A 16,934-nucleotide genomic window follows, 5' to 3' on the forward strand; every position below is an offset into this window, starting at 1 on the left:
GGCCCCTGGGCTCACAAACAACGCCAAGGCTCGGGGCCCAGATGAGCTGCCAAACCCATCGGCACCGGTGACAGAGGCTCGGCAAGGAAGGCTGCTCCTGGTCATCGCAGTCACGGCCAAATTTTTAAGTGAGAATGGCAATCCACATTGAGACTAGTTTCAATCTGGCACAGGGACTGAGTGCCACCCAAGCCAGCACACGGGAGGCAGCTGTGAAAGCGTCCCGGGTAATTCTTTGTTCCCTACTGCCAATCATCTTCGAAGAAGTCGGTGACCTAAGGCTGATGGGGGGTAGGCGACAGAGCCCTTCCATGGGGGCTGCCACTGGCATCCCCTACGAGATTTCCCCCCAACCATGAATCACCTGCAAGCGCTTCTCCAGGAATGCCATTCCTCCCTCAAGTCCATAGCTATACTCGTACGGACAGCTCCAGTCTCGAATCAAAAACATCAGCATCTATTTAGGGAGACAAAGAGTAGGGTGGGTCACACACAGCCTTCTATAAATAAATCTGGTGGCTCAGCAGAAGTCGTCAGACCTGAGACGCTGTGTAACCCTGAGTAAGTCACTGAACCTCTGTCTGCCTCGGTTTCTTTATCTGTAAAGTGGGCATCATTACAGCACCAACCTCCCAGGGCTGTTGTGAGAAACAAATGCGATAATATCTCATTGGGCAGCACTTAGCACAATACCTAGCACACAGTAGGTGCTATTACACAGCCCCTCTTCAGAAACGTATTGATAACACCTCTCCTTTGAAGAAAAGGCAGGCAGAGCCCTGACAGGACTCCAGGACTTCCCTATTCTGTGAATCCCGGGGAGATATATCAGCTGAGTTTGGGCGCCAGGGACTCTGCCCAAGGCAGAAGGATACACGTGAAACAGGCATGGGGGCACCAGGCCCTGCGGGCTACTTTTATTCCCCTGCTTAGTAAGAACCCAAGGAAGGGAGCCATGAGGCAGATGCAGGGCCAGATTCAGGGCAAGGAGGAGCGATGGGGTGAAGGGTGAAGAACCACCCACCACAGCTCACAGAGTCACCTCTAGCCCCTTTCACGTTGGGCCCCACAGGGCAATGGGCTCACTGTCAAGACACTTGGGAACTCTCACCTCACAATGAGACAGCAGGTGAGGCAGGGAGCTAAGGACACGTAGCATAAAGAAACAACAGGCAGGAGTGGTGTGCAAAGAGAAGGGGCGTACCTGGAAGGGCTTCTGGGAAATTTCATCCATTGCCAGACGACCATATTCTGTGAACAGCTTTAAGAAAGAAACAGATATGAACAACAATAGGTGAAAACACAATAGGGGAAGGGGTGTCTCTGGAGGTCATCCTTCGATCCAGCATGCAACTGGAACCAGGGCCAGGCTGTTTGTCTCCCCTCGTGCCCTAGCGTTCACAGCAGGGCCTGGCACAAGGGAGGGACTTCGCCACTGCTGGCTGACTGGCAGCTAGGACCAAGAACTGCTCCCACAAAATTAGAGAAGTCACAGTTTGGGGACCAGTGGTCAGCAAAGTGAGTACCCAGTGTTCCCAGCTTGGTATAGGGGAAAGGAGAAAAATGACAATCTACAACATATACAAGCCATTGGGGAAGAGGGGCGGGTTTGGTCATCCTCATCCACACCCTGGCCCTTAACTGAGGGGCTGCCCCAGAGTCTGGCCCCCACAGCGTCCCCGTCATCCCATGTCTACGTCGGCCAGTCTCTCCGTCTCAGTCTCGGCTGCACCGCCACCTGCCTCCTGGTCATTTCTAGAGGGACGCCTGGGGATGACGCCCCCACCCACATGCTCTCCAGAGTCAGGGGCTCAACACTGCCCCACCCTCCTCTGCTACCCCCATGTCACCTGCGGGGCATCTCTTGCCCTGACCCTCTCTCCGCTCACGTAGCCCCCTCTCACCAAGGCACCGCCAACACCCTCCTCATGTGCTTTTCTTACCTCTGGCCTTTCCCCATTCCAGCCCATCCCACACACATGATTTTCCTTCAGAGAAGATCTGACCAAGTGCCTGCCTCCTGCCTCTAGAAAACATCACCTCTTCTACTTCACTTACAGCCCTTCACCCCCCGGAACCAACCTGGCCATTCATCGCTCTTGCCCACACCCAACCAATCTGGCCTCCTCTGTTCTTCCCATGTGATACTCCCTCCCACCCCCACACCTTCGGCCTCGCCATCCCCCGTCCCTTCCTCCTCACCTCTACGTCACGGTCCCTCTCTTGTCTTTCCTGATCCCTGACCCCCTCAGCGTCCTCCTTCCCAAATGACTTGTCTTTCACTCTTCAGGAGACATCCATATTTATTCCCTGCATATTCAGCTACAGACATTTATATATGTACTTGTCTCCTCTGACAGAGGAGATGTTTTCCTTCTTTGTACTTCTATCCCTAGTGCCTGGCATACAGCAGGTGCTTAATAAACCAATGGTTATGGACTGATCACGTGGAGCAGAGACTTGAGGCAGGAGGGACCTACTCAGCAGGTGATAAGGCTTGAAAAGAAGACAGGGAGTCCTATGAAGTCTGAAATGGCCGTGAGCCTGTACCTGATTCCCAACTCACAAAAAGACAATGTGACAGCCTACGAAGACGGCTTCCTCTGGCTTGGGCTCATGCTCCCCAACCTACCCCTCCACTCCCAGCATCCAGAGCCTCCAGCACTCCAGCAGGCCTCAGGTACTGTCTCGCCCAGCCCAGCCCAGTCCCTGGTCCTTCTGCATGGGGCCCCCTTCTCTCTTCTTCACACCCTCTCTTGGAGAGCTCATCCAGTCCCACAGCTGCCACCATCCCTCCCTTACAGATGCTGACCCTAAATGTCTATTCTCCAGTCCCACCCTCTGTCCCAAGGGCAACTCTAACTCAGCCTAATTAAGTCTAAAATTCAATTAGTTTTCATCCACCCCAAGTCCGATTTTCCTTCTGACTTCTCTATTTGTTACTGGGGCCACTGTCCTAAGAAATCTCAGGCACCTTAACAGACTCACAGAATGAGAGGGCTGGAAAGGATCTCAGCCGCCTCTAGTCCAGCTCATACCCAAAGGCATCACGACTCGAATGGCCAGTCACAACTATCCAGGGTTTACATGTCCACTTCCTCCCACCAATGCTCATAGGACAGGTACTCCAGGCCCTCACTATGCCTCACCTAGGTGTTCTCATCAATGACCTCCTTAAGCTGTGCTCCCTAAAACTGAGCACACTCCTCCAGGGAAGGCTCAAGAAAGATGGAGAACAGAAGGATCTTGGTGGCTTGAACCCAACACTGACACAGACTGAGAACCTGAGGTCCACTAGATCCCTCAGGTCTTTTTCAGATAACGCTCTGGCTACAGACTTACTGAGCCCAGGGGTGAGACACAGCGACCTTTATCCCTAGCGACCCCATCTTACTGGATTCAGCTCCATGTGCCAGCCCGGCACTGCCGTTTAGGATATTCACTCTCCCTCCCAGCTCTGGATCATCTGGGAATTTGGTGAACATTTCATCTGAGTCCTTACCCAAGCCATTAGTAAAAATGTTACATGGCCCAGGGGGACAAGCAGGTCCACAGAGTGACCCACCCAAGATCTCACATCATGAGGAAGTTAGATCCTGAACGACCCTGACCCCATCTTTCCAACCAGCTCTGAACCCAACCAATGACATTATCATCTAGTCCACACTTCTCTATCTCCTCCACAAGAGCTAAAGGAGATAATTTATCAAAAATGTGGCGAAAAATCTGTGCCAAACACAACTCTATCATTCCCCTACTTTCACAATCCTATCAAAAAAAGAAACAAGGTTAATCTGATATAACCTGTTCTTGAGGAAGTGATCTCTGCTGGTTCTAAGGAATCTCCCACCTCCTTCACTCGGTGCTCACCAACTGACTCTTAATTTTCCATTCTTGAATGCTCCCAGAAGCTAAAGTTGAGCTTCTGCCTTAGTTTACACGCTCTGCTCCCCTTCTCTTGTTTGGAAGTCAGGACATGGGCAGCCCTTTGCACCGGAGGCAGGTGGTGCCTCTCTGATGCCCCACCCTCTTTCCCAGATCCCCAATGGTCCAGCTGCCACAGCTGCCATTCTCTCAGACTGTGTGGGCTAGTGAGCTGCTTCCATGCAGGGGAGCCATGGCAGGGAGCTACAGAACTGTTCTCCAGCTCCACATCTTCCTTCACAAGGAGCAGGGCCTCAAGGAGGGATGGACCCTTTGACTGGCCTGGATCATCCACTCATACCAGTGAACTATTTACTCACTCTGATACCCTAATTAGGAGCCCTGGAGATGAGAGAGCCAAGTTATCCTTATTATCACATTTCTTGGATAGGATGCTCCCTTTACCTCAAAAAGCTCAAGAAACTCTCAGGCTGCCACTCCCCCATACTTCAGTACTCAGTTCACACAGGCAGCCAAAACAACAACCCACCCTGCCCTCAAACAGCATATAATCTAGGAGAGGAAATGGGCCACGCCCAAGAAAAGACAGACTGACCAAAATCAACAAAATCAACTTTGAAGGACATCCAAATTCTGCTAAAAACCACTCTCGCCCCCAGCCCCAAGAATTCCACCACGAGCCTTCCTGGGCATCACCCGTCGCCTCAACAGAGCAGCACTTGAGGAACAAATCAAGGCCCTTCCACAGGACATAGGAGCCTCAAGACATGACCCTGAGGATGCTGAAGATCAGATCACACCAGGCCGGAAACTCTGAAGGTGCAAGAAGCCGGAGGCAGAGGTCTAGGCCTGTGAAGGTGAAAGGTCGGGGATGCAGAGGAGGAGGAGGAAGAGAAGCTGATCACTGACTGGAGGCAGGACAGCAGCCTCCAAACAAGCCCAGGCATGGGGAAGCAGGAGAAGAGTGGTGCCCAGGACTCTGGGGACATGGGAGGGGATGAGCGTGGCTGCTCAGGTGTTTTCTGAAGAAACTCCAGGTGAAAAAGCCCAAAATACGGGACCGGGGCAGGGCCTAAGGATTAGTAACCTTCTTACACCCTTGAACCTTGCATAGCAAAACTCTCTCTTAAGATCATTTGAAAAGAGGTGATGCCAATCCCCAAGCAAAACCTTTCCGAGCCACGTTACCTGCAACTGCTGCAGATCATCCTCCTGGATGTTCTGGGACAAATTAAAAATCTGTAATAAAAGCAGGTTTCTGATTAACACCATCCTGACAGGCAAGGTCAGCCTAAAGAACCCCCCTTCCCCAGCCTGGACCCCCACCCAGGGCAGTTTCCTGGAGTGCAGGTGTGTCAAGAACAATAATGGCTTGCTGGTTTCTTTCTGTCCTAGACTGGCTCACAACATGGCAGCCGTACAGCCTCTCCTAGGCAAATTCTTCCTCAGTGCCTCCCACCTAGAGATCAGGGAAGGCTGCCCTCCTCAGGAAGACGAGCGCAGCGCTGAATGCCCGGCCCTTCCCAAAGACCCAGAGCTTCTGATGGGCATCAGCATCACAGAGTCTCTCATTCGCCAACATCCCAGGGAATGCTCTCTTTTTTTCATAAATCAAGCCGACTTACCTGGACAGAGCTCATCATGGTACTGAGGGCAAATATGGTGGCACAGTCCTTCACCGTGGAATGGCTATCAAATGCCCCTTGAGTGTCCATCAAAATCAGTGCAACCTGAACAAGGGAAAATACAAAAAGAAGACTGAAAACTGAAAGCACAAGGTTAAAGAAGCTGCTTCAAACAACAAGAGAACTATCCTACAAACGAACCTGCTGGGCAGCTCTAGAAGAGGAAGAGCCCAACTGCTCGTCTAGCCTGACCACAGCGTGCTGCAGAAGGTCCAGTCTTCTCTGACTCACTGCCGGAGGGCGGCTGGAGGAAGGGGACACCTGCCGAAACCTCCAGATCCAGCCCATCCAGCAGAGGGGCGACAGAAGGCCTAGTGCCGGGTCCCTGAGCGTACCAAAGACAGCTGTTACCATCTTCTGATTGGACTCAGAGCCAGGAAACCAAGAAGGTTCATTTAATTTCTCTTAATCCTACAAACCTTTTGGAGTACACAGTAATAAAACTACACATATATAATTGTACATGTTAAAGGCAGATTATTATTTGCAGTACTATCTTCATCTTTAGCGTTTCCAGGGTTTTTCAAGTAGCGTCATTCCTACTTCTAACTGCATGACATCATTTTAGGCAAGCATGCTTTACAAAGTGGAGGGCCCACCCTGGCACCAGAAAGAAGCTTAACAATGGCATGGAAAAGGCTGTGGAACAGAAGGCCCCTGGCCCTTCTCCACCACACTCTGGGTGACCTGCAGCCTGACAACAGGCAATCATGACATCACAAAACGTTGGTGAAAACAAGGTTTCTTACAAGAGAAACAAACACCCATGTGAAAGCAAAGCGTTTACAATTCATACCCAAGTTTGCAGATTTATCACAGCAGGACAAGTGGGAAAAGGACAAAAGCCCTCGTGAAGGGGAGGAGCAGGGCCAGCCAAAGCTTTGTTCTTCCTCCTCCCCATGAAGACAGGAGGGTCTCCTTATCTACCAGGATCCCTACCATACAAGCACTTTCTCAGCCCAACACAGACTGCCTGCTGGTGCCCTGTCTACCTCCCCAGGACACACAGGGAGTCCAGCTTGGGAGGCAAACGATACATTAAGTCAGCTCAGAGGGGCTTCGTCCTTGACACATTCAGGGTCTCCTGCATACTACTTTTCTTCCGGAGCACCTGTATGCCAGGTATTATTAAGAATCAAACAAACGTTATCCACATGCCACCACCCGAGTGCCAGAGACATCGTGGGAAGCACCAGGATGCAAAGTAGGTGCGTGTGTTAGGGGGCATCTTGTGCTAGGCCCATCACTTGACTGACCCTAAATGCACACTCTCCCTGCTTTCCTCCATTTCTACATGAGGAGGGGCGGGCCATACATTCTCTAGAGCCTCTCTCAGATTTGATGACTTTCATGTCCACGCTTTCAGATTCAATACGAATAAGGACAATAGGTGAAAAAACCAAGGTTTCCGCTTGCCTTCCTAAAGTCAGTATCAACTAGGGATGACTTCTCTTGATAAAGTATATGACCAGGAAGGAATCAAAATGCTCAATGAGACACAGGAATCTGCTTTGCTGGATCATGCCTAGCCGTAATAAGGGTTTAATTTTTCTTTTCATTTGTTTAATGGGGAGAGAGGGATAGAAGGGATAGAAAGGAGAAAATAACTGATGATTAATTATATTTTAAAAATTGAATTACCATGAATCATTAAATAAACCATGGCATATTAATCTGACAAAATAATACAGGGCCATTTAAAATGATAAATAAATGATATGAAGAAATCTGCAAAGATTGGTATGAAGTAATTCAAATAAAAGCAAAACCAAAACAGTATATACCAACTGACTGGAAAAATAAAAATTAAAATGTAAACACAAACAGAAACATGTGAACAAGCAGAGAACAGAAGGGAATATAGAGGGAGTAAGAATGAGCTATGCTCTGAGGGGCATGTTAGAGGTTTGTTTTAGTTTCATTGGTTTAAAGTTAAGAGAATAAAAATGTTTCAGACTCTATGCCAATACAGAGAGAGATTCTGTGTAAACTAATTTTACACAATGATCAAAAAGGCAAAGTTCTTCATGCGTTTGGAGGCGACCCCTCAGCCCTTACCTTCTTCCCATCAGGCTTCTCCACAGTGAAAATTTCACTCCAGATCTGAATTCCAGTGGTTTCAGGGTCAGAACCCCCTCGCCAGGAAAATCCTGTTAGTGGTTCATCTTTGTCACCTAGCCAATGCAGATGGCTACCCTTCTTCTGCAAGATGAGAAATAAGTCTCCTTTAAATACGAAGATAGGAAAACAAGGCACTGACTAAGGATCCAAGACACACGGGATTCTGGCCCACCTGGCTGTACATGTAGCGAAGCAAGAAGTCCAGAAAGAAGGACTTGCCCTTGCGGAAGGCTCCAGATACCGACACGACGACCACGTCAAGGTCCCTGATGTGGTCTTGCAAGAGGATCTTGGTCAAGGCCTTCTCATTCAGCTCAAAAGAATGCTGCTCTTTGTTCACCAAGACGATCTGTAAGGGGCCGTGCTTCGGGGGCTCCATGATGTCACCACCTGCGTGGAGCAGAGAGAGCAAGGGCCATGAGGGAGCCCTCTCCTGACCTTCTAGGACCATGTGGCATCAGCCGCAAGGGCACAAGGCTGGGCCCTTTCACAAGGGGGAGTCAGCCTCTGCTCCCTGCAGCCAAAGCACTGGACCAACCAACAGTGGGGCTCAGCAGTTAGACACCAAGAACTCAGGGCCCCGCTCCCTGGGGCCATGGTCCATCAACCCACCAGCACGTGCCTGGTGAGCGTGTGAAGATCAGGAGCACAGGCTGGGCATCCCAACCCCCCCAGACTCAGCTGGGACTCCTGGGGGCAGGGCCACACCAACGAATTGGGAAGGGGACGACCTCCTAGTGTCCTCACCAGTGACTGGACTACAGCCAGGGAGGCAGGGCAGAAAAACCAGCAGGGTCAGACCAGTAAGAGGCACTTTTCTTTCCTCACACTGGTGTCACCAGAATAGAAAAGAGGCCTGCCCACATCTATTCTCCCTCAGGCAGGCTATGGAGAGCCTCACCCTAAAATTCTGGGTAAGAGGAACAGCTACTGACCTTGGTGGGTGGCCCCCTTCCTCCTGCAAGGGGGATCCCTACCTTTGCTCATCGGAGCCTTCCAACATCTCCAGGAGGGAGGGAGGTGGGCATTAAAGACTCACTGAACAGATAAGGAAATCACAAGTAATGCCCACTGCCCTAAAGCTAGCAGGTGCCAGAGGCTTAATTTGAACCTGGGTACCTCCTAATGCCCTTCCCCCCCATACCCCGCTGGGACTGCTGACCAGCCTGGCACTGACCATGCTAACAAAGGGCAGCCAAAAGGGGGTCATTTTAACAGGAGAGACAACATACAAAGGTGTGTATGCATAGGGGGAAGAGAGGGATATGCAGGCACAGAAAGTAATGACATAGCCAAGGCACTAGCAGTAGGGAGGGCAGGGGAAGGAAAGGCTTCTTCCAGAAGGAAGCCAGAAGCCACCAGAAGGCCATGGGGAGAAGGCGAGCACATGGCAGGGCTGAGGAGGTGGGAGGCACCAGGAGACAGACAATGTGCCAGGCCAAGGCTGCTGGATTTTAGAGTGAACGGAGTCACACTTAATTTTTGAAGATTAAGAAGACCAAAAAGGCAGAAAGGGGCCTTCTGATATGATCCTGAGGGCTGACGGGGAGACATGCGTTTCCTCAAGTTTACCCTCTATCATCCCGACTCTATCTTCAGCCCTGCCCTGACCACTGGCTGCTCCCCTGCTGCCTACAAACACACCCACGTCTGCCACATCCTCACTTGATCCTACCCATTCCTACCATCACCCTCTGTCAATTCTCCCGTTCTCGGCTAACCTCCTGCAGACGGCCCATCACGATCCTGGCCTCCACTAACTTCCCATAGAAGTCTATCAATCTTGGCCTCCACTTACTCTCCTTTCACTCTCTTAAGCTTTCTCACTCATTACTCAACCGAAACTACTCTCCCTGAAGTCACCAATGATCTCTTTCCAAAAGAGTATTTTAAATTTTATTTTTTTCAATCAGGAAAAATCTGTCTCCTCTGCCTCCCATCCCATCCCTCCCCCTAATTAAGAATGAAAAATAGAAACCCTGTTACATACACACGGAGTCAAGCAAACAAACTTCTGTGTTCTGCACCGAGTCCTTCACTGCTTTATCAGAAGTTGGACAGTGTGCTTCATCGCTGGTCCTCTAGAACTGGGGTTGATCAGGGTTCCCAAATCTTTCCAAGCTGTTTTTCTTTACAATGTTGTTGTCATTACAGAAACAGTTCCCCTGGTTCTACTCACTTCACTTTGCATCATGCAATTCTTCTCAGGTTTCTTTGAAACCATCCCCTTCATCATTTCTTATAGCACAGTATATCCATCATATTTATCTGCCTTAAACCTTGTTCAGGCATTCCCCAATTTATCGTATCCCCCTCAGATTCCTATTCTTTATCACCTCAAAAAGCAATAAATGTTTCTGTCCATTCTTAGCGTTTACTGTAGGTAGGACTAATCCCTCCCTCTAATTCCCTTTTCTCCTCTGAGTGAAATCCAACTGGGTGTGTCTATCCTTCCAGATTGTGACCAGTTCAGAGGAGTGAGCTTCCCCCCCCCCCCCCCCGCCTCTTCGTGGTTATACTTGTATGCCGTCATTATACAAGACATTATACAAGACATCCTCCTTCCTCCTCCCCTCTCTTTCCTAAAGTTAAATTCTTCTCTTAAGCTCATCAAGACATGAGAAAGCCACTCTCGGGCCTTGTCTGACTGGCCTTCCTCTGAGGCCTGATGATGATAAGCCATGCTGACTATAAGCAGTTTACCCTGATCTAGTCCTTTATCAATTTTCATCATGTTTACTTGTTTGTTTCTCTTAACCCTTGTGTTTGAACTCCAAAGTTTCTACACAGCTCTGTTTTTTCATGAAGAATGCTTGGAAGTGCACTATTCATTAAAGATCCAGTTTTCTCCCTCGAAGATGATCCTTCTGTTGAGTAAATCATTCTTGGCTGCCAACCTATAACTTTGCCTTCTGAAATATCATATTCTAAGTTCTTTGCTGCTTTCTAGTGGTGGCTGCTAAATCCTGTGTGATCCTGACTGGCTCCTTGGTATTCAATCCTTTCTGACTAGCAGTTGCATTACTTCTTCTTTGGCCTGGAAGCTCTGATTTTGGCTCCGGTGTTCCTGGGAGTTTTCCCTTGGGAGTTTCATTCAGGATGCGACTAGCAGATTCTTTGTACTTCCACTTTGTCTTATGGTTCTCAGAGATCTGGACAGTTTCCTTTTGAGATTTCTTAAAATGTGATCTCTGTGCTCTGGAACTGGTTAGTGGGTAACACAGCTGCCAGATTGTCACCTGTTCCCACTGAGGGGCCCCACGATGGGCCTAGGACCTCCTTTTGCTCTAGGTCACAACCTCTCCCTTGCACTACAGTGGTACAGGCAGCAAGCTCTTGGCTAGACCCCCTTCCCCAGTGTCTGCAGAGCTTTCTGTCTATCTCCTTCTACAGACCTGGCCTAGAAAAATGCCACATTGTGACTTTTTCCTGGATTTCTCCATCAGGATTCAGTCTGGTGCATTCTCCGTCAGTTCTGGAGGAGCTGGGGGGAGCTCACGGCACTTCTGGCTATTCTGCCATCTTGGCTCCGCCCTCCCCCATCGCCTCTTAATGGCCTTTTCTCAGTCTTTATCCTTCTCGGCTCTTTTCAGCCTCTGACGCTGCTGATCACCCTCTTCCGTAACTCTTCTCTCCAGGTCTTCTGGACTTCTCTTCTGCTTCTCCTACTTGTGTGAGAGTTCCTCTTCAGTGTCCTCTGCTGTATCTTCATCTAGGTCATGCCTATTAACTGAGGGTAGCCTAGGCTCTCTTCTCCCTCTGTTCTGTTTCAGTAATTTCATTAGCTCCTGTGGGTTCAGTTATCATCTTTATGCTCATGATTCTCAAATTTATTTATCTGGCCCTCCTCTCTTTCCAACCCTCCAGTCTGCCATCTCCAACCACATACTGAGCATCTTGAACTGGGTGTCCTCTAGACCGCTCAAACTCACCCTGCCCGAAACAGAATTCATTGTCTTTCTCCAAAGCCTGCTGCCCTTCCAACTTCACTATTACAATGGAGAGCACCACCATCCTCCCACTCACCTAGGCTAGCAACCTAGGGGTCATCCTCAATTCTTCCCTCTCCCTCACCTCTCCCATACCCCTTCTGTTCCCTAATCTTATTGATTTTACCTTTGCAACATCTCTTATATATGCCTGCTTCTCTTCTGACACTGCCCTCAACCACCAGCCTGGATTATTGCAACACCCTGCTGCTCAGTCTCTCTGACACAAGTCTTTCCCCACTTCAGGGCATCTTCCTAAGGCATAGGTCTGACCACACCACCCTACTCAACAAATTCCAATAAGCCCCTATGACCTCCAGGGTCAGGCTCTGTCTGGTTTGGTATTTAAAGCCTTTAGCATCGGGGCCCCTTCCCACCTTTCCAGTCTTCTTGTATCTCATTCTTCTCCACGTACACTATAATGAAGTGACACTAGCCCCCTTGCTGTTCCTTGCACAAGACTCCCCACGCCCATACTCAATGCATTTTCACTATCTCCCATGCCTGGAATGGCTCGCTCCTCACCTCTGCCTCCTGGCTTTCTTCTGGTCTTAGCTAACATCCTACATTCTGCAAAAGCCTCATCTTGGTCCCCCATAATCCTAGATAAACTAGATGACCTCTACTTTACCCTGTATGTATGTTGTTTGCACGTTGTCTTCCCCATTTGACTGTGAGCTCCTTAAGGCAAGGACCCTGTTCTAACCTTTCTTTGTATTCCCTAGGCCTAGCACCACACCTGGCATGGAGTAATCAAGTAATAAATGCTTGTTGACTAGCTGACAAGTCACTGAACTTCCCTGGCCTCAGTTTCCCCATCTTTAAAATGGGGGCATGGGGGGTGGGGGTGAATTAGACCGCTTCTAGGGGCCCTTGCAGCTGTGGAGCTATGGAGCTGTGAATCTAGGCCCGCAATGAGCCTGGGAGCCCTGAGTCCAACACTCTATCCGCTACCCCTGCTGTCACTCAGCAAAACCAAGGAATAAGTTCTGCGGCAGGCAAGGCTGTATCTCAGCCTAATATTGTCATTAACCTCGGGCTTTTCTGATCCTTAAAAAAAAATTCTAGTCCAATTTGAAAACAAGGGGGAAAAGAGATTACTTTGGTATTGCAAGTATATTCAAGTAAATAAATGATACAAACTGTGCTATTGTACTTGTACTGCCGCTGTTGAAAGGCCAAATATAGGAGTAGACACGCCTGCTGAATCCCGGCCCACTTTTTCAGTTGGTCCTACAAGAAAGCACAACACTGAGACTTAAATTGGAAGAAATCAGGTGTAGTGAAAAGTATCTATAAAAGTTTAAAAAAATCAAAACTATTTGTAGGACCTGAGAGAGTTATTTGTGTATAAGGAGAAAACCAGGTGAACCATGGACAACTGGAAGTGGTCGTATTTGCTGAATTCACCCAGGATTGTAGACTGAGTACAGTTAAGCCATTCAGGGTCACGTTGCCATGGACCGTGTCCCTAACTAATGTGATTGGAATTAAATCATTCACTGGCCTTTTGCAACAACTTCTGTAAAGCTTCTCATTTCAAGCGCCTAAGAGTTAATGAACACAAACCAAGGGAACCCATGACTACATCACAGTTTGTGTGTGTGTGTGTGTGTGTGTGCGTGTGTGTGTGTGACTCAGAAAAGTTATGAGTCAAGATTTTCCATTCTTTTAAAAACAGTGCATTTTTTAAGAGGCAAGGGAAACACACCCAAACACGCACACACTCACACACACACACACCTCACTGGCATGCCATGTTCCTAACAACCTTTAAAACATTATCCAAAAACAGAGTTAAGGATTCAGCCTAGGAGCTGAGAGGCTAAGCCAAATTCAAACCAGTTTAAGAACTGTCTTGAAATAGCATATATGCTGTTGGCCTATGTGTTCACAGTCACACATACGCTTTTAAGTGATTCTAGTAAAAATAAAGCACTACAGGAAACCTCAAGAAACTAGGATAACCAGGACAAAAACGAGTGTTTCAGAAAACGAAGGGTTAGCAGAACATTCTTTTTCTTTCAATTACTATTGAAAATCTTTCTAAAAAGCAGTATACTTTCCTGCCTTTGCATTAACACAGAGATTACAACTGCTTTTTCTCTGATGATTGAGAACTTTACAGGGTCTTCCTTAAGATCAGTTATGACTATGTAAAGGAGAAAGCTGGTAGAATGTAAGCACAGAGGACTAGAAATCAGAAAACCTGGATGTCTAATCCTGAGTCTGCCACAAACTTATGGAATAACCCTGGACTGACATCCCCTCCACAGGCCTCTTAATTCTTTAGCTATAAAGTGATGGGGTCTGACTAAACATCTGAGGCCTTCCAATTCCAGAAAGAAAGGAGAATTAGGCTGCAGACACGAACGCCCAGAAGAACCCGGGGGTCTGAGAAGAAAGATGAATGTGTGGCTGCTCGTTTCCACTTCGTCCATTCATTTCCTAAATATGGAAGGGGGAGGATGCCCATGAATTTAAGGCTCTGCTTAGTTCATGAAGGCTCTTCCTGCAGTCTCCACACGGTGTTTGGTTGGTTTTCTTATTCTCTCAGCCACATATAAATACAGAGCCAAGATCTGGAGTCCAAATGCTTGGTTTTCAAGCCCCAACTCAGACATTTATCAATTGTGTGGCTCTGGACAAGCCATTTAGCCTGGAAGGGCCAATATGATAAGAATGACGATGCCACCTAAATTAATATACTTATCCAGTGCTGTATCAGTCAACCTCACGAAAAAAATATTTTACAGGGCTAGAAAAAATAATCGCAAAATTCATCTGAAGGAACAAAAAATCTCCAAAGTAATAATGAAAAAAGGGAGGAAAGAAGGGAGACCACGAGTACTAGATCTCAAACATACTGCAAAGCAGTAATCATTAAAATTATTAGGTATAAGTTAAAGAGAAAGAGAGAGCAATCAGTAGAACAGATGAAGTACCCCCCACACAGAAGAGAACAAACACAGAAACACTGTGTTTGATAAACCCAAAGATTCCAGTCACTACTTGACCAAAACTGCTGGGAAAACTGGACAGCAGCCTGGCAGAAATTAGTTTTAGCCCAACCCCTCACACCACATACCAAGATGAGCTCCAGATGAGTCCATGACTTCGATATAAAAAGTCACATCATAAACAAGTTAGAAGAGCAAGAAAGAAATTAACTCTCAGACCTACAGAAAGGGGAAGACTTCCTGACTAACAAAGGGATAGAGAAGATTGCCCAAAATAAGCTGGACATAAAATTTTTGCACAAACAAATCTAATATCATGAAGATTAAAAGTGAAACAAGTAACTGGGAAAAAATCTTTGCCACAAGCTTCTGCTAAAGGTCTCATTGAAGATATGTGAGAAACTGATCCAAATTATTAGACTAAGAGCCATTCCCCAATCAATAAATGGCCAAAGGATATGAACAGGCAGTTTTCAAAGGAAGAAATTCATATTATCAACAATCAAATGAAAAAATGCTCTAAATCACTAATTAGAGAAATACAAATTAAAGCAACTTTGAGGTTCCACTTCACCCCTATCAGACAGATGGGCAAGAGAGGAAATGATCAATGTTATAGGGGACAGAGGAAAACAAGTAGACTAGTGTACTGTTGGTAGGGCTATGAAGTGATCCAGGCATTCAGGAAAGCAATGTGGAATTCTGCCCCAAGTTACCAAACCGTGACTGCCCTTTGACACAGCTAAACCATTATTGGCCTATACTTCAAAGAAATCAAAGGAAGAGGAAAAGAATATGTGTATGTGTGTTTGTGTATATGTACATATAATGTGTATATGTGTGTGTGTGTGTGTGTGTTGTATGGATGGATGAATGGATATATGGATGTATGTGTTTATGTGCATATATACATATAAATAATATATACATATGTATATGTGTGCGTGTGTATACACATATATATACATACATACAAACATAAATAAAAACTCTTTTGTGACAGCCAAAAATTGGAAACTAGAGAATATCCTATTAAAGACTGGCTAAACAAATTGTGATGTATGAGTATAATGCATTGTGAGAAATGATGAAATGGACAATTTCAGAAGAAACTTCAAAGTTCTCTACGAGCTGATGCAGAACAATGTGAACAGAACTAGAACAGTGACAAGACTGTGGAAGAAAAGTAACTCTGAAAAACTTCAGAATGTTATCAGTAAAAACAGTATTCCAAGAGAATAAAATGGAAACATACCACACACCTCCTGACAGGGAGTGACAAACTTAAAATGGAGAGACAGAGAGGGAGAGAGAAAGCGACACACATTCAGACGTGGCTAACGTGGGAACTTGTCTGTCTAACTACGGAGACGTGTTGAAGAAATTTTGTTCAGTTTTGTTATGATGTTTTGTTTTTTAATTCGCTCAATGTGGGGTGGGGCAGTAGGAGATACAGTTAATTTTTTAAATATCTGTTACCTGAAAAGTAAAAACAATAAGCTTATTTTTAAAAAGGAAGTCACGTAGCTATTCTAAATCTCAGTTTCCTCACCTGTAAAAATGGGGGAAATTCCTGCACTCCCTACCTCATAAGGTTGTCCGAAGGAAAGTGCTTTGTAAACTTTAAAGTGCCACAGACATAAGAATTATCAGTATCATCTCCATCACTCTGTTGCACACTGTCCTACTTGGCATAAATTTCGTCTTGTTGTATTTCAGTTGTGAAAAACAACAAAGAAAGAAATGAAGCCCGTTCTTGTCTTCAAGATGCTCACATTCTATCAAGGAGAGGTACACACATAGACATGAATGCGAGGTACTTGGCTGAAGGCCGACAGAGCAGCTCCGGTGGTCCGGAAAGGCTGTGTAGATAGTGACTCTTGGGCTGTCATACAATAAACAAGAGAGATTCCCAGAGGCAGAGCAACCAGTGACACCTAAAGCACTTTCTTTTCTTACAGGAATGTTTCAGTGATCACAAAAGGAAAGCTCCAGGTCTAATGAGGGCCAGCCCACCGGGCTGCCAGGGCCTGGGCAAGCAAAGGCAAGGAAATGGAATGGAAAAGCATTCACTGAGTCCTTATTGTGCGCAAAGCACTGAGGATACAGAGAACAGACTCGGCCCTCTGAGAGCTCCCATTCTAATCCCAAAAGGAAAAGGTGAGAATGGAGTACGTTCCAGGCATGGGGGAACGGCAAGAAATGGAGTACGACAAGTGAAAGACGGAGGCTTGGCTGCACCATGAAGTTTACAAAGAGGAGTAACCAATAAGAAGCCTAGCCAAAGCCAGCTG

General features: G+C 47.2%; 1 protein-coding gene across 5 annotated transcripts in view; it reads right to left on the reverse strand.

The window, feature by feature from the left end:
- The window catches only part of ATL3 (atlastin GTPase 3), a 35,231-nt gene that overhangs the window by 12,879 nt on the left and 5,418 nt on the right, over positions 1-16,934 (reverse strand). For 2 of the 5 annotated variants that reach the window (XM_020968062.2, XM_020968063.2), the window contains 7 exons: positions 12,824-12,913; positions 7,864-8,081; positions 7,629-7,772; positions 5,511-5,615; positions 5,074-5,124; positions 1,205-1,261; positions 365-457 (listed from right to left, as the gene is read on the reverse strand). In XM_020968062.2, coding sequence (XP_020823721.1) covers positions 365-457; positions 1,205-1,261; positions 5,074-5,124; positions 5,511-5,615; positions 7,629-7,772; positions 7,864-8,070 — 657 coding nt within the window. In that variant the 5' untranslated portion in view covers positions 8,071-8,081; positions 12,824-12,913. Of the gene's footprint in view, positions 1-364; positions 458-1,204; positions 1,262-5,073; positions 5,125-5,510; positions 5,616-5,711; positions 5,940-7,628; positions 7,773-7,863; positions 8,082-12,823; positions 12,914-16,934 lie in introns of those variants that run through there. The other 3 variants (XM_020968064.2, XM_020968061.2, XM_078148529.1) reach the window with 3 other exon arrangements.

The sequence above is a fragment of the Phascolarctos cinereus genome, unplaced genomic scaffold (genome assembly GCF_003287225.1).
Source record: "Phascolarctos cinereus isolate Bilbo 61053 unplaced genomic scaffold, phaCin_HiC Scaffold_9;HRSCAF=440, whole genome shotgun sequence".
In the NCBI taxonomy this organism is placed as follows: Eukaryota; Metazoa; Chordata; class Mammalia; order Diprotodontia; family Phascolarctidae; genus Phascolarctos; species Phascolarctos cinereus.